We start from the raw sequence: 23,298 nt of genomic DNA, 5'->3' as shown, positions 1-23,298 counted from the left end.
ATGGCATACCTGTACCTGTGTATAAATCTGGCCAGGTGAAATAGGAAGGTGATTTTCTAGACAGTCTGCTGAGTATATGAAACTTGTATTTTTCATGATCATACTCAAAGGCTAATTTGCTTTTCATCTTCATTCCATTCTTTAATCAAGGCTGTGATTTATTGACCCCTCTGTCATAAATTGGGGAGAACATGTACATACATGTATTCAGCAACTTTAAAGGCTTTTCTTTAGAACAAAAAGCAATCATTTATCTTATTTCAAAGGGCATAATTATTCTAATTTTTTCCAACAACATACCACAATGCAAAAAATCTTCACAATAAATCAAATGCATATTTATGAAAATAACTATATGACCAAAAGAGAATGAAACATGGAATGAAGCAGCAGCATGTTTATGTTCACCGGAATCATTCATATCTGTTAAAACATACATGTAGCCTCACAGATGCTACTGTGTTTTGGTACAAATTTGTGCTTTGTATTATTATATAGTACTTTTTTGTTTCTCCTCAATTTCCCTACCTTGTTTACCAAGAATGGTGTTCTCGGGGAGGCCAATACTGAGATAGAATTAGGAGGGCAAGGGCTTTTTGGAGGCAAGAAATCTAATGCCCATGAAAGATAAAAGGGGAGGAAGCAGGATTGAACAGGGAAGGCTTTCAGAGTGGGATGCTGATCTGACACTTGTGTAAGGAAAGGGAACAAGAGGCAGAATTGAGGAGGGAGAGCTTCAGACATGATGCAGATCTGACAAAATCTCAGTGCTTGCTCCCAACACTGGGGAGCTCAAAGCAAAGCTTATCCATTAGGAGAGACCCCAGCTATGCAGAAATAGTCACACACTCTCCATGATCAACTGCCCAGGAACAGTGTGGCCTTGGTGCACATGCTGTGGTAGTCCCAGTGGTCCTCCCCCTAGTGGGTGTCAGCTTATTGCATTCCTCACAAGTAAAGGGCCACTTCTTTCTTGATGGGATTACACCTCAGTGGCTGCAACACTACCTTTTCAATCATAAAATATCAAAATTGAAAGCCCATAAAAGCATTAGTTAAAATTAGTTGTTTATTGGAGGAGTTGAGAAGTTCACTAAAATAACAAAACCCTTGGACAGGCTGGCCTTAGTGAGTGTTGGGTGGCTTACATCATTTGGAAATATAATATTTTTCATCTGTTAAATGTCAATAATGACATCCATCTTCCCTATCTACCTCACAAAGTAATAAAAAAAAAAAAAGTCTAAGAACGGCGAGAAAACCATGTGAGAGTCAATATAGTGTAATAGAAAAATCTCTGTGTCAAGGTGAAGGGATGCAGATAGGGCTGTCCCTTGTACTCATGGAGAGGGGAAATGATTGCTACATTCAGAAAAAGTGCATAAAAGGACAATCATTTGAAATGCATTAGGGAGGCTGGGCACAGCAGCTCACGCCTGTAACCCAGCACTTTGGGATGCTGAAGCAGGAGGATTGCTTGAACCCAGGAGTTCAAGACCAGCTCAGGCAACAAAGTGAGACCCCATCTCTGTTTCTAAAAAATAAAAATAAAAATAAATGCATAGGGAGTAACTATTTGTATATTCCTATGGCTAGTCGTACTACAACGCAAATAATCACACCTCCCTGATCCGGGTATAAATCTTGAGTTCCCTAGACAGGCTTGTTTAAAACTAGGGGTATTACATATATTTACAATTAAAATGAAAAAATTAGCCAGTTGTTTTTGATTTCACAGGGAAAAAAAAAGTTAATATGTTCAAAAAGTTAAACTGAAACAAGTTTTATTTTAGATTAGAGATTGGCAACTTTTTCTGTAAAGAGCCAGATAGCAAATATTTTAGGCTTTTATGAGTTCTGTGGGTCACATATGGTTCTCTGTTGCATTTTCTTCTCTTTTTCTTTCCCTTTACAATTCCATAAAATGTAAAAATTATTCTTAGCTTTAGGGTATATAAAAATAGGACCTAGACTGTGACCCCTACTATAGATTTAGTTCTGCACAAACTCATTTTTGACTTCAACATAATTTCAGAAGTTGACAGAACCCTCAATTCTATATTGTATTTTTGAAAAAAAAGAATGGAATTTGGAAGTCATATCAGCCAGGTTTCAAATCCTGCTTTCATCCTTTACTAGCTCTGTGACTTGGGCAAGTTATTTAGCTGCTGGGATGCTCAGCTTTCTTGTATGTAAAATAAAACCAGTGCTACCAGGCTGGATTTGTTTGTCTGGATTTTATGAAATAATTTGAGAAAGGTACTTTGCCCAGTGATTATTAGATAATAGAACCTCAAAAGATATTACTTCATTTCTTCCTTTCCTTTCCTTATTTGATAGTATTTTCTAGTGTTCACTCCCCCACACCTCCTTTGTTCTAGCAAAATTCTAGACTGTCTTTCTCTACTAAGTTATCTTAGTAGAACTCTCAGTGTGACCTAATTGTAGTCTGTAGGGGTGGATAGAAAACTTCTCTTCCATTCTCTCTGAAGGGTCACTGAAATGAGCTGACAGTATAGTAACGGGGTGGGGCGGGGGAAAGGCCTACAAATTTATTATGTATATGGACACGGGAGTCCTGAAAATATGAGACTCAAAGAAGGTCCAGATGGTTGAGGCTTAAATACCCTCTTCATATGGAAGAGGGAAGTGGGGAAGTATATGCAATTTTAGAAGCAAATGACTTTTAGGGGAAGTGAATGAACCCAAACAACAGACTACTGGCCTTGGACAAAGTTGTTCTGAGCTCTGGGGGACACTGCAGCACATTGTGGGAAGCTGAAGGGTGGAACTTCACTATGAACATAAGTTGTCTTAATATGTAGGTAAAGTCTCTTAGGTAATCTCCTGGAACTGCTCTCAGAAGACTAAAAGCCTGTCTGAGTGTGGTTATGACTTTTAGTCTTCTCTTTGGTGACTAATCTTTCCTGATTATTTGATGAGATTACTAGGGAGGAGTTTTAAGACAATTGCGTTTCTAGGCCAGGCACAGTGGCTCATGCCTATAATCCCAGCACTTTTGGAGGCCAAGGCAGGCGGATCACGAGGTCAGGAGTTCGAGACCAGGCTGGCCAACATGGTGAAACCCCATCTGTACTAAAAATACAAAAATTAGCCAGGCATGGTGGCACACGGCTGTAATCCCAGCTCCTCAGGAGGCTGAGGCAGGAGAATCACTTGAACCCGGGAGGTGGAGGCTGCAGTGAGCTGAGGCTGTGCCACTGCACTCCAGCCTGGGCAACGGAAGCAAAACTCCATCTCAAAAGAAAAAAAAAAAAAAAGACAGTTGCGTTTCCTCTGGAAGAACTTCCCTTAATCAGATGATGGAACTTCAGAGAGAGCCCCTCCTGCTGCTTCTGGAAAGAAAGAGGACCACAGAGACGGCGAGCAGAAGTATAGACACAGACCTTGGTTCTAGGCTTATTTCTGAGGCCTTTCAGTTTCCTTTAATTCAAAGTTCTGGCTCATGGCTCACACCTGTAATCCCAGCACTTTGGGAGGCCGAGGTGGGTGGATCACTTCAGGTCAGGAGTTTGACACCAGCCTGGCTAACATGGTGAAACCCCAGCTCTACTAAAAATACAAAAAAAAAAAAAAAAAAAAAAAAAAAAAAAAAAAGGCAGGCGTGGGGCTGAGGCGGGAGAACTGCTAGAACCCAGGAGGCAGAGGTTGCAGTGAGCCGAGATCGCACCACTGCACTCCAGCCTGGGTGACAAATATATTATATTTTGAATATAAATTATATTTTATTTTATATTCAAAATAAAATAAAATGTAATACAAATAAAAAAGTTTTTAGCATGCCAAAGTGCCATAATTTGGAACATTATTTTGTGAGCCCCAACAAGTCAAATTAATTTGTCAATATTTTGATTACTTGGGACAGATTATTGACTTGATTTCTTCTTACATACAATTTCTACTCACCAAAGGCAGTCATTCCTAGATCTCTTTCGTAGTGCCCCATAATCTTATATTTTAAAAATATATTAATATATACTAATGACAAAACTTCCATGAGAATCTTAGAGAATATTTCCTAGAATTTTCTAAAGGATATTTATATCCTTTTATATTTATATTTATATAAATACTTTGAACCGTATGATAAGCCAGTGGATAAAAGTCCAAACTAGGAAAAAAAGATTTATACGAAGGTTGAGGGTAGAGATGGATGGTTGTTCATTTTGCTAAAGGAGTCTTAACTCTACTGTTTTGCTCAATAGCTTTTCATGATTATTTGAATCCTACCTGTAACTTCCTATGAAGACCTCCAAGAACATTTCTCGTTGATTGGAAAACAAGTGTTGTTGGAGAGATTTCTTTCTTAGAGTGCGTGCTCCTCAAGGTTGCACCTGTGCATGTTGTAAAATGTTTTTAGGTCTAAAATACTCATGGACTGAAATAGTCAGTCTTCTTTATTGTACTGTCAGCTTTTTGTCTTTTTTTTTTTTTTAAATTGTTGTTGTTTTCTTTTTTTGAGACAGAGTCTTGCTCTGTTGCCCAGGCTGGAGTGCAGTGGCACAATCTCGGCTCACTCAATCTCAGTTCAAGCGATTCTCCTGCCTCAGCCTTCTGAGTAGCTCGGATTACAGACGTATGCCACCATGCCACCACGCCTGGCTATTTTTTATATTTTTAGTAGAGATGGGGTTTCACCATGTTGGCCAGGCTGGTCTTGAACTCCTGATCTCAAGTGATCTGCCCACCTTGGCCTCCTAAAGTGATGGAATTACAAGCATGAGCCACCATGCCTGGCCAGTTTTTCATCTTTATATTAAATATAAACCCTATACTGCCCTTCAATGTTTGAGCAACCTAGCACAACCCAGAGGTCTGTAGCTTAGTGATGACAGAGACAGCCTTAGTATTCCCCTTAGCTTGACACAACTTGACAGGCTTCTTCCTGACTGTAGGCCCCTGACGTCTTTTCTTAAAGCATTAACTTAAGAATACTTGAAATTATAAATTCTTTTCTTTCCCTTTGAGATAATAAGTTTTCTATCAGCCACCTGCCAGTTGTATAACCCAAGATGGTCATTCCTCTGCAGGGTATTAATCATTGTGGGAGGTAGGAGCCTTAGTACCAAGTAGCAAACATAGATGGCATGATCACTTTGACCAGCCTTGCTGTAACATCCTTTGGTATTTTTCTGCTGTCTCACCCCAGTGCTTTAAAACTCCCACCTTTTGTTTCACTGAAGTTTAGTTCAAACTCTCGTCCGTATTGCACTCGCCTCTCTCCTATTGCAATAGTCTTGAATAAAATCTTATGTTTTTAACTTGTCTGGTACTATTTCCCTTTAACAGTGATTGAGAGTAAGAGCTCTAGAGTCAGAATTGCCATAAATTCCTGACTTCATTTTACTACACAAGCCACATAACCTCACTAAACTTCAGTTTCTAGATGAATAAAATGGAGATAATGTGACTTGCAGCATCAGTATATGTAAGGCACTTAGCATACTGCTTGGTGCATAGTAGGCACCTCGTAAAATTTAAGTCTTATTTCTTTGTACTGGTGAGTACCTAAAAAAAGCTTCTTGATGGCTCTTTTTTAAAATAGTAAACTATTAAAATACAATTCCATTTGTGTAATTACCAATATGTTCATTTTTGGGATATCAGCTTTGTAATGTGAAGCCTGTTTAGTTCTTGAAATAAAGACAAAAATGCATCAGACACAATGAAAGCAAGCAACCTGTTCCATATCTGATCCTGATATGTCTAGTTGAGTTAGGGCAGAGAGGTCAATTACTTCTGAGGCCATGTTAAGAAAGCATCTGTGGGATAGCATCTGTGGGAGAGAGAGAGAAACTGAAATATTTGTTTTCAGACAGCCTTGCAAGTTACTCCAACAAATGAAGAAAACTCTGTGCTGTTTATATTTTAAAGTTTAAAATATCTCTTACTGAGCCTATCCTAAAACCAAAAACTTAAACTAAAATTCAAATGCAGAATTTCCTCTTAATAGATACATTTTAAAGTGCAGATTATATGGTAAATACTCTATTGTCTTGAAGCTGCATTATGAAACACTGCCTAAATCCCTTAATCTTAAAAGAAATGTGTATGAAATGATACATTTTCCAAGTTGAAACTGCTTTCTTTTTCTGGGGAGGGGGAATGGTAACCACAGTTGGGAACTACTATTTTCTGACTACATGTCACAGTAAATGTCTAGTCAAAACACTTCTCCATTCAATATATGCTCTGTCTGTAAAACTGCTTCTCCCCCTTCCTTTTCTCTCCAAAAGTAATCTGAGGTAAATTCACTTGAATTGCTATCTGACTTTTAACAATCTGTATTCTGTTTGGAGACCCTGCTTGCAATTCTGACTGACTTAGAAAGATAACAGTGATAATATGGATTCATGTGAAAGGTCAAAAGTTCTGCATTGATGTTCCATTCATAAATACAGATAACATAATAGTGTTTCTTGTGTTTTGGTCGAGTCATTACCTCCTACAGTCTCTTCACTATCATTATGTTTCCTGTTAAAGGGGACTCATAACATTAGGTTTACAGTTGACCTATGACAATGCCAGGGTTAGGGGTGCTGACCCCTGCTCCCCTGCACAGTCAGAAATTTGCGTAATTTTAATTTTTGACTCCAAAACTTTACTAATATTCTACTGTTTACCAGAAGCCTTCCTGATAGCATAAACAATCAAGTAATACGTATTTTGTTGTTCTATGTATTATACATACCGTATTCTTACAATAAAGTAAGCTAAAGAAAAGAAAATGTTAAGAAAATCATAAGGAAGAGAAAATATATTTACTATTTATTAAGTGGAAGTGGATCATCATGAAGGTCTTCATCGTCTTCACGTTGAGTATGCTGAGAAAGGAGGGGTTGGTCTTGCCATCTCAGGTATGGCAGAAGCAGCAGAAAATCTGCATATAAGTGGACCTGTGCAGTTCAAACCCATGTTGTTCAAAATCAAGTTTATCTTTTTAGAATGTTTGCTCTTATCTCCTCTTCCTGCTTGAAATAGTTTTATGTTTGAGGGAGGGGTTACAGGAAAATGCAGAGCCTCCTCAACTGTGTGAATACAAATAAAAAGACATACTGTGGTTTATGATGTCTAGATGCCCACCTGGAGGGAAGGAAATTTAGGAGCAAAATAAAAAGATTAAAAATCTAAGTCAACTCAGAAATAAGATATGCCAATGATGAAGAAAGGATTTAAGTTGGAAAGTTAGTTATTATGGCCCCCAGCTGTACATATTTTATCCTAAGGCACCATTTGGTTTAATAAAATGTAGATCTGAGGCTGCTCTTAACCTATCAGTTTCTTAAGACTTAATTATAAAGGTTATGTTTTCAGAGGACAAAGGCATTATTCATTTGTCTGTGCTTGTCTTCCAGGTTTATCTTGCAGATTATGGACTTTCCTACAGATATTGTCCCAATGGGAACCACAAACAGTATCAGGAAAATCCTAGAAAAGGCCATAATGGGACAATAGAGTTTACCAGCTTGGATGCCCACAAGGGAGTAGGTGGGTTTCTTTTTTCTTTTTCTTATTTTATTTCAGAAGAATGGTTAGAGACAAGGGTAGTGAGGCTGCATGAAATGACCTTTGCATAGTCAGTTTGAAGCATAAGAGCACTGGTGAGATTTTTTATCAAAAGTAGTGAATTCCTGTTATGCCAATGAATATTTCTTCTAACAGTGGAAAGAAATATAGACTATGACAAGTGATGAAGGAGCAAAAATGTGCCAAGTAAGCAAAACTTGCTCATTTTGGCCAGAAAATCTCAGTTTGTATAGGTAAAACTTGGAGGTCAGCACTGAATGTGTATACTGAAGTGAATATTACAGATTTGGTAAAGTTGCACGTGGGCCAGGTGCAGTGGCTCACGCCTATAATCCCAGCACTTTGGGAGGCTGAGGCAGGAGGATCGCTTGAGCCCAGGAGTTCAAGACCAGTTTGGGCAGCATGGTGAAACCCCATCTCTACAAAAAAATACAAAAGGGTTGGCACTTGCCTGTGGTCCCAGCTGCTTGTGAGGCTGAGGTGGGAGGAGGATCACTTGAGCCAAGGAGGTTGAGGCTGCTGCAGTGAGCCATAATCACACCACTGCTCCCCAACCTGGGCGACAGAGCAAGACCCCTCAGAAAAAAAAAAAAAAAAAATTGCACATGTGAATAATTATTCCTGTTTTTCCATTGCACCTTTACCAAAGCTTTAGAAGATACCATCTCTCAACAATAAGGATATTTTTTCTGAAACTATAAAGTGTTAATTTGTGGAAATCTCTCCCAGTCGCCTTTCATATATCTTACTTATTTAAACTCACTTTGATGGTATTGGAAACACATTTGCAGGTAAATTACATACATAGTCCTTTTATTGGATATTGATTGTACTGCCTTGCATTCCAAGGCAGACTTAATTCAACAATTCCCTAATTAGTTAAAGTCATAACCTATGTCTTGTATTCATTTACCATTAATTAAACCTTAGCTGTTTATTACACTGCAGTCCAAATCCAATAGCCGACCCAGAAAGCCATGGAAAAGGAAGTAGGAGGTCAATATTGAAAATATATGGTGCCGAGTCCCACTGATGGTTGCTTTGTTCACAATCAATATGGTCAATGCAACTGTACTTTCTTAGTTGCTCTGTCAGCAAGACAAAAAGTCAATTCTAATGTTATGCTAGTGAAAAAAATGGTGATTATTGAAAAACTTTGGCTTTCAAAATTATATTCTTTGTAAACTTTGTTTACAAAGTATTTTCAAATATGCTAAACCAAACAAATAGTTTTTAAACAGCTTTGAAAGGACCACGTTTTCACTAAAAGACAGTTAGATATTCGCAATTCTTAATGGTTGTTGAACTGCTACCCTAAACTGATGCTTTCTAACAAGTTTTAGTTGTTGAAAACAACTGTATATTATTGCCTTTTCTATTAAAAGGACCATTGACCATGTAATGTAGAGGGTCTTGATCATTTTGCAGAGCATTAAAACCCATACTAGCTTAAGGTAGGCCAATGCAAAAGTAAAACAAGTATAACTTCTTCTTTCAGAAAGACTCATAGGCTGAATTTTCTGAAATGAAAATTGTCTTTTATATTCCTGATCAAAGTAAAAAATGACTACTTTTTTTTTCAAGTATAGTTTGGTTAGAAAAGTAATGATCAGTAAGAAATTTTGCAGTGTTGTATGATTTTTCAGTATTCACATTGTTCATAAATTAGTGAGAATTTAAAGATAATATAGGACGTATCTTACATTAAGAAATGTGAGAATTAAGTACTCAAGAAATGTAAGAATTAAATGCTCATGAATAGTGGGTTTTTCTTCCAATCTAAAGTTCTTTCACTCTCAGTGAAATTTTGTTTTTCATCTTTGCCAGATTTATTCTGTTATACCTAATAGAAATTTTAGGAACAGTACTTTTTTGTTAATGGTATAACTGGAAATTCATCATACATGTTCTTAAGCATCGGTCCAGTTATATTAATAATGATACCAACTTATGTTTGAGTCATTTATTTCAACTGGTAGTTCTAATACTGCTCTGATCTAGTTTTGAGTAGTGGAATTGCTAAGAAACCACTGTGATTGTGGAAGGAGAAGTGGAGTTGTTATGTGTTAGTATGGTCAGTGTTTGGACTGTGGTAAATCTGAAAGACCTATTCAATTAATTTCATTGCTTAGGTGTCGTTTTCATTGTGTTGTCTTCTTGAAAGATATGAACACATTTTCATTTTTTAGTCTACTTTTATTTTTCATTCCAAAATCTTAATGCATGTTGAATATGTTGGTAAGATTTCACCACCCTCGGTCTTTGGGGAGAAGACTGAACTGAGAATGATCACAGAAAGATGGTATTACATCCCTGGGAGGTATATTCAGGGAAGAACCTACATTAAATATTTTTGGGATTTGCTGAAATGTTATATGATAGAATGGATATTCATTTTTATCAAAGGTTTCACCAGATTCCTATAAAATAGTAGATTTCCTTAATGTATTTTAAACAGGATTTACACTAAAATTCTAGGCATATTGATATATCTATATATATGTATATATACACACACACCCCCACATATATATTTGCTGACATTTTAACGTGACGTTTTAGTCTGGGATATAAAATGGAAGGTATGATATCCTCAAATGTCTGAATACTGTTCACTCCTGTATTTTACATTTAATTTTCGAAAGTAAAACATTTCAGTTGATGATTTTATTAGAAAACAAATAATCATTTAGCCATATCTAGAAACCAGAATAAACAATGCCATAAAGCCTATAGAAAAATGCAGGTCAGATTCATAAATATTCATGTGTTTACTTTCAATACAGCCACGATGTAGTTTAATCTTAGAAAAAATTTTTTTTCAGTCCAACTATGAGATCAAATACTGAGGAAAAATAGTGCAAAATAAATTATAAAGAGAAAAAAAAACAAAAAAACCAAAAAATTCACTAGGATATAGAACTTATAGGTGCCAGAGCATTTGCCAAGTGTCAGGTCTATCTCTTGGTCAGGCCAAGAGACCTGAAGAGAAATACTCAAGCTTCAATGTAAAACTGACTTATGAGTTAGCCACTCAATAGAGACTACTATTAGCCTGATCAGACTATCTGTTCTGTGCTACTTTTTGTAGCAGGTTATTAAAAAACTCAAGCTAAATCTCATTTTTCTATGGATTGAGTTTTTATAATGAAGGAACTTGTATAAGCTGCCAATCAGCCATTACATCTAAGCATTTTCTAATTCAAATTTACGTAAAAGGAGGGTAGTTAAAAGGGAAAAAAATTAGCTATTACGTTATTACAAACCAAAAGATATGCATGGAGATGTATAGAGATGGATGGACAGATGGATGAATAGATGGATAACTATTCCTAGAACTCCTATACATCTGCATATCTGTATGGTTTTTTTTTTAAATGTGGTTATTCTTCCAAACTCAATTCTCTTGTGTGACCTTTAGGTCACTTTTGTAAGTGGCTAAAGTGCTTCATTTAATATAAAATTAGAGTAATATATGTTGGGCTTATTTTTTCTATTATTAATTTTTTTATTCTTTATAAAAACTAACATGTATAAACACTGACATATTTTGGGCTTATTGCCTGATATTTAAAGAGAATTATATTTGTGTCAAATATACTATTTTAAAATTTGTTACATTCTTAGTAATGTTAAAAAGCAATATTTGAATCAGTGTGTGGTATAGATTTTTGTAGATTTTTCTACTCACTGAGGCATGCAGTCAATACCTAATTTCTCTAGAGATATACTGCATTTAACATATTGAGCTTTTTTAAATACTTCAGACCTGTGCATTGAGTCTATAATACCTATCTTAATTTGACATCTTTGATGACCATAAAATATATCTAAATTGTATTTTAAATGTCCATTTGTTTATCCAATATATTTAGTATCAAAGAAATAAATATATTGAATTTTTTTTTTTTAATTTTTGCCAATTGCTACGATATGTGAAATCCAAGTCTTGTGTTATTTCTTTCATGGTTTCATTTCACTCTAATCTAGCACTCCGACTTACAAAATGTATGTGAAATAAACTGAGAATGTATTTTCATGCTACCAAATTTGGGGAAATGACATGGTTTACGCAATACTTTATGTCTTGGCCTTTTGGTTGGGTTAAGAATACTTACACTGGCCAAGTCTAAGATACATTTGCTGTATTGAATGACTTTTCCTAAGTTTCACACACAAAAAACTAGGGCTTAAAATTTAAAAGGTACTGAAAAAATAAGAGAGGCCTGGGTTTAATATTTTATCTGAAATATGACACATTACATCCTAGTATTTCCTAATATCCTTTTTGAAATTGCAGTAAGTCATGATCACCATAAAATATTCTGGATCTTTATACACCAGAATTGACAAAATACTGAATTGCATAGGTTACCAGTTTGAAAACTAAGAATAAACTTTAAATTTGTTCTGCAGATAGTCACCATTCACTTTGTCAGATTGTTTCACTTATTCAGATGTTTTCTGCTTTCTTACTGTCGTTCTGACCACATGTATTAATATCTTGGGCATTTGAACTCTGCTTGATGCAGAAATTTTCAAGTTCACTTTATTATTTCCTACTGAACCCTGTTTTTCTTCATACTCCATGTTACTCAGTATAAGAAATAAAATGAAACAGAAAACACTTTAGGCAAATAAGGAGATAAATCTTGGAATTAATATGTAGACTTTTCTTTTTCTCCCACTTCCTCTTTCAGTCCATTTGGTGAATTGGGCTAGTTTTATTCCAGTTTGTCTTTAGACCAAGGACTAGTTCACTAAGATAACTTATCTGTTGTTCTTATAACAGTTCAGAAGGACCATTTGTCACTTTATAGTTAAATATTTTAACTAATCCTTCTTCATTGGAATGAAATAACTTAAAAGAAATAATTTCATGAAAGGATAGTAACATGAAAAATTTGGTCAGTGATGCAGCTTAGATATCCAGATTTTCCACTTATTTATTCCTTGCCAAAACCACTATTTTTGTGTCAGTATGTGTTGGTGCTTTAAGTTTAAATGCCTGCTTCAAATACCTTCCTCACTATGGAAGTCATATGTTTAATGTTGTTTGGTGTTAAAACTAATGATGGAGGCAAAGTAATTATTATTATTTTTGTTTGTTTTTATTTTTTTCTGAGACGGAGTCTGTCTCTGTCACCCTGGCTGGAGCACAGTGGTGCTATCTTGGCTCACTGCAACCTCCACCTCCTGGGTTCAAGCAATTCTCCTGCTTCAGCCTCCTGAGTAGCTGGGATTACAGGTGTGTGCCAACATGCCCGGCTAATTTTTGTATTTTTAGTAGAGATGGGGTTTCGCCATGTTGGCCGGGCTGGTCTTGAACTCCTGACCTCAGGTGATCTGCCCACCTCAGCCTCCCACAGTGCTTGGATTACAGGTATGAGCCACCATGCCCATCAGCAAAGTAATTATAAGATTGAGCACAGGCTTTGGTTTTTGAAAGACTTGGATTTCAGTGACGAGCTCTATTAATTTTTGCTCTGTGATATTGAGCAAATTATTTAACCTCTCTGAGTCTCCATATTGTTGTCACTAGGACTAATACTTACTTTAAATTGTTTGAAACATTAGATGAAATAATAAAAAGGTAGAGTGCCAGGCACAGTAGCAGGCACAGTAGCAGCTCTCCATAAATCATGTCAATTGTTTTTATTTTAATTATGCATTCTACTATCAGCCATTTCTAAAATTTTCTTTCTAGTTAAATAGAATTTAAATCCCCACCTGTGCCTGTTTCTTTCTAATTGTTTTTACCTTGGCAGTACTTTATAATTTAGAAATGTTGAACAATTGAGAATACCACAGGCTTTCAACAAAAAGAGTGATATATATTACTCCATCTTAGTAAGCTCAATATAAGTTAGATGCTATTAATAATATTTAGAAACTAACTTGAGAAAGTTTAGAAATCACTAAATCTCATTACAGTTCCAAGAATGATAAGTAAACACTTCATTTTAGGACATCTATATGAAAATATACTGTCAGTAATTACATTAATTACCAAATGCCACTGAAGAACCCTATGTATTACAATAAATTGTGCAAATACATGACTCAGAAACAGAACAATGCATAATGTATTGTCTATTCAAATGAACGAAAACGTATTAAGAAATATATTGCACAGTATCATCTGATTTTAGAGCTGAAAATGTAAAATATTAGTGGCAGGGCAAGAATTGGATCTCATTCCTAGTCCAGAGCTCTATTTACTGCTTCACTTAACCTGTTTTAAAATGAATTTTAAAATTGTATAATTAAAGAAACAACTTTCAAATTAAAATTTTTTTTTTACAGTTAGACACTAATTTTTTACAGTTAGACTATAATCAGTTCTTTGTGTAAACTATACATGGACACATATATTTTAATATTGTCATCCAGAATATTTGTTTTTAATTAACAGGTATTAAAATTACTCCTCTGTGTACAGTAGATGGAAAGAAGACAATCATTGTCAAAGTCTAAGATTTTTAACTTCACTAAACAAGTCAAACTTTTCAATTTGTTTTTCTGAGAGGGAATTTCAGGTAGAGGTATGTAGTTAGAAACATTTTTAGTCCCTCACTCTTCAGTGGGGGGAAAGGAAAGGGTGACTATTGGATGTAAACAGTGGTAAAACATTCACCTAACCATAGTTATTAATACATATGTGCAAAAAAGAAAATAAAAGATTGAAAAATGTGATAATGTATTTTAATTAGGTAAGCCCAAACTATAATGGTGAAGTAAAGTTAACTCTCAAAGGGCTATTTCAAATGAAGACCAGTTTATGAAAGATTGGCTTCAGAAATCTAAATGACTTGTCATTACTTACAGCTTCATATCAATTAATCCCTCAGTTGGGGGGTGGGGGAAATGGCTAGGAAAGTTCAATCTATTTTAATTCTGATTGTTTTTCCTCAAAGGGCCTCTTGTGGGTAGCTTATATCATCCAAACATGGTGCCAGAATATCATTTTTTGAAAATTAGAGGATATGAATTTTTTTAAGTGATGGTAATCAGGAATTGCCATAATAGAAAGGGGACTTGTGAACACATCTGTACAAATGGAACCATTCCATTATTAATGGGAGATTTATTACTGAAGAAATCACTACAGAACAGTGTGGTAGAGATTGTGTTTTTATTTTAACGTGAGAGCCAAGTCTTGCATTAGGACATTGTTGAAGCTTGTGCGGAAAGTAAATGGCACCCATGGGACTGTAGCATTCTGCTAGATTGAAGGGCCTTTAATAATCCAATACGCTAATAGCAGTTAGAGTGTAAGAGCTAATCATGTCTTCTGCTTTTATAATAACTTATACATGGTAACCAAAAGTAGTTACAATGTGCTGGCATCATTGTTCTTAGTAGATGACTTTTTAAATTAAAAACTAAGTTCACTGAGTAACTTTTCAGAGTTTATTTCATGAAAGATAATAAAATAGGATACCTGTTTATAGCAGGTTTAACAGCCACTTACTGCTCTTAAGAGATTATATATCTCTACACAGATGAACATTCGAGTAACGATAGGAATGTAAATACCAGCCTATTGTTTTATAACAATTTTGAATGACTATAAAAATGAGTTTATTTTATGGGTATTTGCTAATGTTTTAATCCTTATTTCAGTGTTTGTTAATAAGTATCAGTTATATTTCATACATTTCCTAGGTTTCATTGTCCATCTTCTCAATAAGGTACTTACAAATATATATTAAATTATTAAATTGGTCTACAGCATTTAATAGCTTGATACAAATGATACAAGGGCCTGAAAATGTGCTTTTAATGTACTTTTTATGAAAAGCCATCTTATATTAAATTTTGAAAGCCTCTATTTGGCTCTCCCCCCAGCCTCCAATACTATTGCCTCACTTTTATATAGATATGGGACCAGAATTTTAGCTTGCTGTTGCTTATATCTAAAAATAATATTTGTAAAATTGTAGAACCCTGTATCCAAAGCAGGAGACATATTTTTATTGTATTTTCATGTGATTGAAAAATCTTCAGAAAGACCCATTTTTTAATACTGCACACTAGATGGCAGTTTTGTCATATTCTTCCAACTGAAAATGCTGCTAGTGTGAGTGGAACAGGAAAGGCCATCAATGTTTAGTCTGCACTCAGAGGGTCTCTGCATGACCAGTGCAGACCCTATGGACTTCCTGGAACATATGTTAGCAATTTAGCTGCAGACATTTATTTCTTTGTTTTACTGCTTGGCTCTTTGAGAAAGTGTTGGTGCTGGGTTATGGGTTGTCTGGATCATGTCAGAGGCCATGGGGATCAAGTTCATGTGACAGGCCAGACTAAGGAAAGATGAAGTTGGAGGAGGTGAGGAAACTGACCCTTACTTTCAACAGCAACCAGTCACTGCCTGTCTGTGGACTGGGGCCAAATGCTTGGGCGTTTAAGTTTTATTCCAGCTGAACAAATAAAACACTTTGCCTATTTGGCTTTTTCATATTTCATCAATAGTAGTTCACCCAAAGATTTCTCCATTTTTCAAGGACTTGCTTATCCCTCATCTTTCTCTAATGCTTACTCCTATAGCCCTGTCCAGACGAAGTGACGTTGAGATCCTTGGCTACTGCATGCTGCGGTGGTTGTGTGGGAAACTTCCCTGGGAACAGAGCCTGAAGGACCCTGTGGCTGTGCAGACTGCTAAAACAAAGTACAAATTTTCAAGTATTTCATCATGTACTGCAGCAGGTCTGAAGGGATACATTAAAGGGAGCTAACAACATGGAGAAGATTGGCATTCTCCCAACATGACAACCAAAGCAAATTTCGTTAGTTTGAAAAATATGTTTTAAAAAACCAAACAACTATCACATAAAATCCATTAAGATAACCTTATAAAAAGATATGTACTTGAATTACAGTGCAAAATATAAAGTGAAATATCTGTTCCTTTACATGGTATTTTCCAAAGCTTAGATTCTAGGTGGTAGTGTTTTCAAGGAAGAGTATTTTCAAATTAGCATTGTACAAGTATGCTGAAGTAGTCTGAGCCGGGTATGATTGATATTAACTATGTAAAACAGCAACGTGAAAAGGGACAAATGGGGTTTATATTTTTCAAGTGAGAGCAACATACCTCTTATTTCTGTCTTGGAGGAAGTAAGTTTTCTTTCTTAAGAAAGAAAATTTTTACATGAGCTATTTACATGAGATAATCTTATAGCCACATAAACATTTTTAATATTCTACGTTCAGTTTTTATTACCTGGATTTGGCTTGCATAAAAATTAGGTCAGACTAAGAACAGAGTGTGTTACTGTTTTACAATTCTCTCTCTGATCAGGCATAAGAAAAAGTCAATTGCATAGAGCACAGAATAGCCAGTTTTTCATTATATACCAAGATATGCTTAGTTATCCACAGGTAGCAAAAGCAGCAGCTAAGCTAAGTTTTAAGTAGGACAATCTCAACAGAAGAGTACAAAGCTAGGGGAAAATTAACTGATTCATAGAAATCTATCTTTAAATTCAGTGTGGCATCAGTTCTTAATAATGAGAAAGATTAGCCTGCAGATTCAGAAAAATATGTATTATGTTTGTAAATACTGACATATATGAAATATTTCTCCACTCAGAATTTTGATCATCCTAGTCCCTTACCCAAAACTAAAATGTATTTATATAAGTCTATATTAGAACTAAATCAGTTATTTACTGCAGTGATTGATGTGTCCATATTGACTTTCATGTAACATTTCGAAATATGGGTCAAGTCAAAACACAGTGATGGGAACATATAAACAGTTTTTGTATTTAATTTTCCAACTCAGTTTACCTAATTACAATAATGTAACAAAGTAATGATGCTATTTTAAAAAACTAACATTTTAATTCTAATGATTGTATATTTGTTTTTTTAATAAGACTAATATGACTTGCTTTAATTTTTTATCAATATGCATATATAGATACATTCATTGTAGGTATCTATAATGAATATACCTATTTATGCATATTTATGAATAATAGGATGTCATGTAAAATAAAATATAATACTAATACATCAAACGTAACTTCTGTTTACATTTTGGGGACTCCTACATATGTTAATATCTTCATTTTGACTTGATTAATAATATAAACCTATAGACTAGTAAAGCCAATATCATATTATGAAGTTTATAATTCAGATAAACCATAGACATTTTCAAACTTGTTATAGTACATAATACATAATCATAATTTATTCAACTTGCTGAGAAGGTATGACACTGAAATTCCCCATAAGGGCGTGATTGTATATTCAACCAAGACACTGTATCTCCTTTATGCCTTTTATTTTCCTGACATAGCGTGCTACTGGATCAATGTGTGTATTGTTGCTACTGCCTATGCCAGAGGTGGTGACTCACTCACACATATAAATAATTTTAGTTGAATGTTTTTATAGGTTGTGTATTCCTTACTTGAAATGCTTGGGACCAGAAGTGTTTCAGAATTCAGATTTTTTTAGATTTTGGAATATTTGCATTATACTTACCAGTTGAGCATCCTACAAACCTGTTTAATCATGGGACAGCATAAAATATTGCCCAGTGGAGAACAATGCACATATATACTTCAGATACAATGTTTGCATGAATTTTTATTGTTGTTTTTGAGAAAAAGAATCACAGTAAATATTACTTCTTCTGTGTTTCTGCATATATAAACTTTGAGTTAAAGCATTTATAATTCCTATAATTCCATTTTGTTTAATATTGGGGCTTAGAGAACAATACCACAAAGTGTGGTGCTTTGGCATGCTGAGACCTTTGAACTGAAAGACTGGATGGCCCCAGAAGCCACCTCAGAAGCCAAGTTTCTCTCTGACCTTCTCTTGCCCTCTTGTCTCCCATCCCTTCTCCTCCCAAGAAGAGAGTCATAGAAACCAGAATTCCTCTTTACCAAAGCAGGTTATAGAAACTAGAACCCCTGTACCCCAAGCAAGGCATTAAACCTAGAAAGGTCACCCTCTCCCTTCTCCCTTGAAGACCCTCATTCCAAAGGGGTCCTGCCCCATCCCCAGGAGGAATAAATGCTACACACATCAACAAGAATATGGACAGGCCTTGCTGGATCCCCCTGCCCCAGTTCAGTATCATTAGAACATACCCTTTTGTCCAGTCACATTGCTACACAGCTGACTATTCTTCATCAAACCTAAGCATAAAGATAGACTTCCTTGGGTCTTTGGTCTTCATTTCTCAAGTTGTATCATATAAAACTTTAATTAAATAAATTTGTTATACTTTCTCCTGTTAACCTGTCTTTTGTTATAGGAATGTTGGCTGCAACCCTTATGGTGGGTGAGGAAAAAGATCACACCTTTCTGCCCCTACATTAGTCTAGGTTATTGATATAAAATTAGTTTATGGGCATTGAGGGTTCTCTACTTCTGCTTACTTTCCTATCCATTATAGTTGGATAACAAAAAAAAAAGCACTGAAAGTCACAATTTTGGTAAGCTACCAACACATTAGAGTTAGAGTTTTGTTTTCTAGTCAAAATAGTCACAGGGTTGAAAACATGTTCATTGTGCATTATTTTATTTTGTTTTAGTCTATTGGATGAGCTTCCCCAGTCAGTGCTTAAATGGGCTCCTTCTGGAAGCAGTTGCTGTAAGTCAAATAATAACTTCAACCTTCTCTTAAGATTTACAGGTCACCACATTTGTCATTCTCGTTTGGTAGCTTTTGCTTAGCCCACCTGCTCTTATTCCCATCAGGGTGGAAAGGAGGGAACACTTCATGTTGCAAATAAGTTGCTAAAGAATACAATGTTTAGATCATCTTTAACATTAGAATACAAGAACCCCAAAAGAAGATATTGAGGTGGAAAATTCTAGGTTCTGCTTAGTGCATTTCTTTTTTTTTTTTTTAAGATATCTATTTTGAGAATCATGCACAGGTTTAATAGTCAACTATGTCTGGTATTTCTAGAGTTAAGACCTCCTGGTTTTGTTCATCCATATACTGTTGAAAGAAGATAAAGTTGACCTAACGAAAAACTACTTTTAATCCGTCATTTAAAAAACCAAATCATTAAACACTTGAATGCTATTTAGAACAGTATTATGCTGACTGAACTGCCAGCAAAAAAAAATTTTTTATTAGCAAAGGCATATGATTTTGGGATTTGGAGGTATATTTCGTATTTTCATATTTTCAAGTTAGTATACGATGTAATTTTTAATTGACAATGTTATCAATACATATTGTATAAAATAGCATGTCAACTAGTAATTACCCACATTCCTGTCATTTTTATGTGCATACACAACATGTTATTCAACACTAATCTAACAATTGAGTTAGACTGTCTTATAAGAAAAAGCCAGTGCCCACTATCAGTCTTGCTTTTTCTCAAAGACAGATAATCAGAGTGAATCTTGTTTTCTGTTTACATTGGGCAATCTCAAAGTTACCTTTTAGCTGACTTCTGAAAGTAGATACGTACAGTGACCTCTCTAGCTAAGGTCAAATAGCGTCTGTTTCCATCTGGTTGAGAAGTTGAGAGTTAAGTAACTTATATTCGCAGCCTTTCTTTCACTAGAAACCAAAATTTTCATTTGTGTAGGTAAGGAAAGAATAAGCCAGTTCTACTTCCCCCCTCCATTTGCAAGTCCAATAAGCCCTTCCTTACGTGAGTCTTTTGTTTTCCCCTTTCTCTAGTACTTTTCATCTGATTGAGGGAGACACACAGAGATCCTCATTGTGGGAATGGGTTACAAGATGAAATTTTTGTTTTCATAACTGTCAATAACTTGTCAAAATGGCAATACTCCTTTTTGGCTAATATTCTTAACGGCTTTTTTTTTTTTGAGACAGAGTCTCTCTCTGTCACTGAGACTGGAGTGCAGCGGCATGATCTCGGCTCAGTGCAACCTCCCCTTCCCAGGTTGAAGCGATTCTTCTGCCTCAGCCTCCCAAGTAGCTGTGACTACAGGCACATGCCACCACGCCCAGCTAATTTTTGTATATTTAGTAGAGACGGGGTTTCACCATATTGGCCAGGCCTGGTCTCAAACTCCTGACCTCGTGATCCACCCACCTTGGCCTCCCAAAGTGCTGGGATTACAGGTGTGAGCCACTGCGCCTAGCCCTTATTGGCATTTTTACCAAGTCGTATAATTTATGTTTTAGTCAACTGGACAGAAAGAGATGGGAAGATGTCATTAAAAATATATATATATTTTGCCCTGAATTATAAAAGACAAATGCTTCTGGGTAGTGTATATTCTGTCATACTCTATTGTTAAAATATTTGAGACAGATGAGTGGAGACACGCCCAGTTTTTGTTTCTCAGTACAAACCATTTTACTGAATCCGTACTATTAATTATAAAATGCAGATTTCTGTTTCTAAAGCAAAAAGTGTTGAAACTTTAATATTATATGAAGGTCTCTTAAATTAGGAGGTTGTACTTAGGAAGAACACAACCATGAAAATGAAGGAACTGATTTACAAATGTTTATTACTGAAACATTATGAAATAAAACAGCCAAGAAATTTGCAGCATACATGTCCAACTAAGCATAATAATAGTTTCAAAAGTTTCTATCTCTTGATAGTAATGGTACTTAATATTTCAATGGCTTAAAAAGCAGATGATTTTAAAATATCATAATTTCATACTAAAGGCATTTTGCTTTATAGTTCTGGCAATATGCTCGTAAATTTTAAAATATACTTAATATAATAAATCCAGATCTTGAAAGACTAACATTTAAACCAGTATTACATCACAATAGTCAAAGCTTCAGGTTTGTAATAATAAATTTATAATGGAAATGGCTCTTTTTATTTTCTCCCCCTCCTACCTCACTGGTACCTCATTTTTCCAAACCCCAGTCCCATGAAGGCTTTGCAGCACAGCTGCTATCAGTTGGTGGAGTGCCAGGAGTTTTCCATTGTCTTGTAACAGTGATTTGTTCCCAACACATTCAACTCTCTTCCTCATTTTGGATATTCTGGTTAATGGAATTGTAATATGCACCAAACTTGACTTACCAATCTTCAAAAGACTATAAAACAACAATATTTATATTAAAGTAGTAGTGAAGTTAATCTTTTTTTAATCATCCCTTTACAAATTGGATAGCCCCCAGCCCCTGTGAAGGGGCTGCATGAAGCATCAGTTATAAATATCGTGATAAAATAGCAGCACTTGCTAGTTAACAGAGATCTGGTTGACCGAATGCTAGATAACAGAATTTGATTTAAAAAAAAAAATCAGAGATGAAAAAATAGGTTGCATAATTGCTACAGTGTCCAGGAAAAAAAGCCCAGAGCCAAGAGTTCACATTTTAATCACGTTAGCTTCATGTTCCCAGGAAATAGCTCTGGACTATATGGTGAAAGTGATCACTCTTAACTTTAATAGGGAGAAAGCGATGATGACTATTCCTTCTGGAATTTTTCTCTATAGGGAGTGAAACCCAGTGCCTCTGCAGTTTTCCTTTCTTTTTAGTGGAGGTAGGCCTGGAGGGGAAGTGAAGGATTAGGAAGTCACTCCTGCCAACCCATGAAGTTTCCCAGGTTTTCCCACCATGGATATAGGCAACCAAGTGAGAAAGTAAGAAGTACTTGAGTTTGAGTCAGTAATATATTTTTGAAAAGGAAAGGCATATCTAAACATCTCTGTGAACAAATGAAAACATGCCAGTTTTTAAATAGTATTTGGTATTATCACCACTTCTATTCCAATTTTAGGTTGAACCTCAACATGAAAAAGAAATGCAAACTGCAAATATTTTAATGCAGTGATGTTTGTAACTGTTGGTTACTAATTCTGTTTGTATTTAGAAGTTGGTAGTTCTTAACCTTTTTGGGGGAAGGGGGTTTACTATGTAGTTCTAGGGGAACATTTCTTTATACTAGGGAAAAAATAAAAGATGGCAACTTCTCCTCCCACTGCTCTAAAATCAAAAACACAAGGCTGTGTACCAGGCTAGCTAGGTATGGAGGACATGAGGGAGGTTTCATGCATTCTAAAGTCAATCTTAGCTAACAACATGGAATTCAAGGTCATTTCTAAATACACTGCTATAATCCCAAAATCAAAGCCTTAATAAAAATTTGCAGGTTTTTTTCCTTAGAAGTAAAGAGGTTTATAGTAACACTTTAACTGAACTTTTAGAAGTTCAACATAAAGTATGATATATGGTCGATTGTATTATTTATGTAGTCCTTACTAGTTGCACCTCATAAATCATAATCACTATAATTATTAAAATATACTTCATAAGATCAGTGAATTGTAAGCATATCAACAAAAATATGTTAAAAACATTACTAGTTTCATCAATTCTGTAGGTCGCTATATTTCAGTCATTTTTGAATATCATTTAAAAAGTTATTTTCATTGAATTGTTCATTTTTGGTTTCTTCAGGAGATGTAAATGTGTAAAAGACAAAGAGATAACAGAACGATTTTGAAATTATTGGAGTCTTGACAATTCTTGCCAATTGTGAATAACATGTAAAAAATTTACTAATTCACAGGTGAAATAGCCCAGTTTTTGGTATGTGTTCATAGTTTAGCCTATGATGAAAAGCCAAACTATCAAGCGCTCAAGAAAATTTTGAACCCTGATGGAATACCTTTGGGATCACTGGACTTTTCTACAAAAGGACAGAGTATAAATGTCCATACTCCAAACAGTCAAAAAGTAAGTAACATAATCCCTGCTATCCTATGATTACCTTCTGATACTTTTCTATCAAATGAAGTTGTTTTAGGTCT

General features: G+C 35.3%; 1 protein-coding gene across 12 annotated transcripts in view; it reads left to right on the top strand.

Moving 5' to 3' along the window:
- VRK2 (VRK serine/threonine kinase 2) overlaps positions 1-23,298 on the top strand; it is a 112,974-nt gene that overhangs the window by 61,941 nt on the left and 27,735 nt on the right. For 10 of the 12 annotated variants that reach the window (XM_045369266.3, XM_074011717.1, XM_045369267.3 and 7 more), the window contains 4 exons: positions 7,377-7,509; positions 16,102-16,222; positions 19,113-19,171; positions 23,058-23,224. In XM_045369266.3, the coding sequence (XP_045225201.2) occupies positions 7,377-7,509; positions 16,102-16,222; positions 19,113-19,171; positions 23,058-23,224 (480 nt within the window). The remainder of the gene's footprint in view (positions 1-7,376; positions 7,510-16,101; positions 16,223-19,112; positions 19,172-23,057; positions 23,225-23,298) is intronic. The other 2 variants (XR_012422357.1, XM_045369268.3) reach the window with 2 other exon arrangements.

Source organism: Macaca fascicularis, chromosome 13 (genome assembly GCF_037993035.2).
Source record: "Macaca fascicularis isolate 582-1 chromosome 13, T2T-MFA8v1.1".
NCBI lineage: Eukaryota > Metazoa > Chordata > Mammalia > Primates > Cercopithecidae > Macaca > Macaca fascicularis.
The sequence above is the reverse complement of the archived record's forward strand: the minus strand, read 5'-3'. Positions and strand labels throughout refer to the sequence as shown.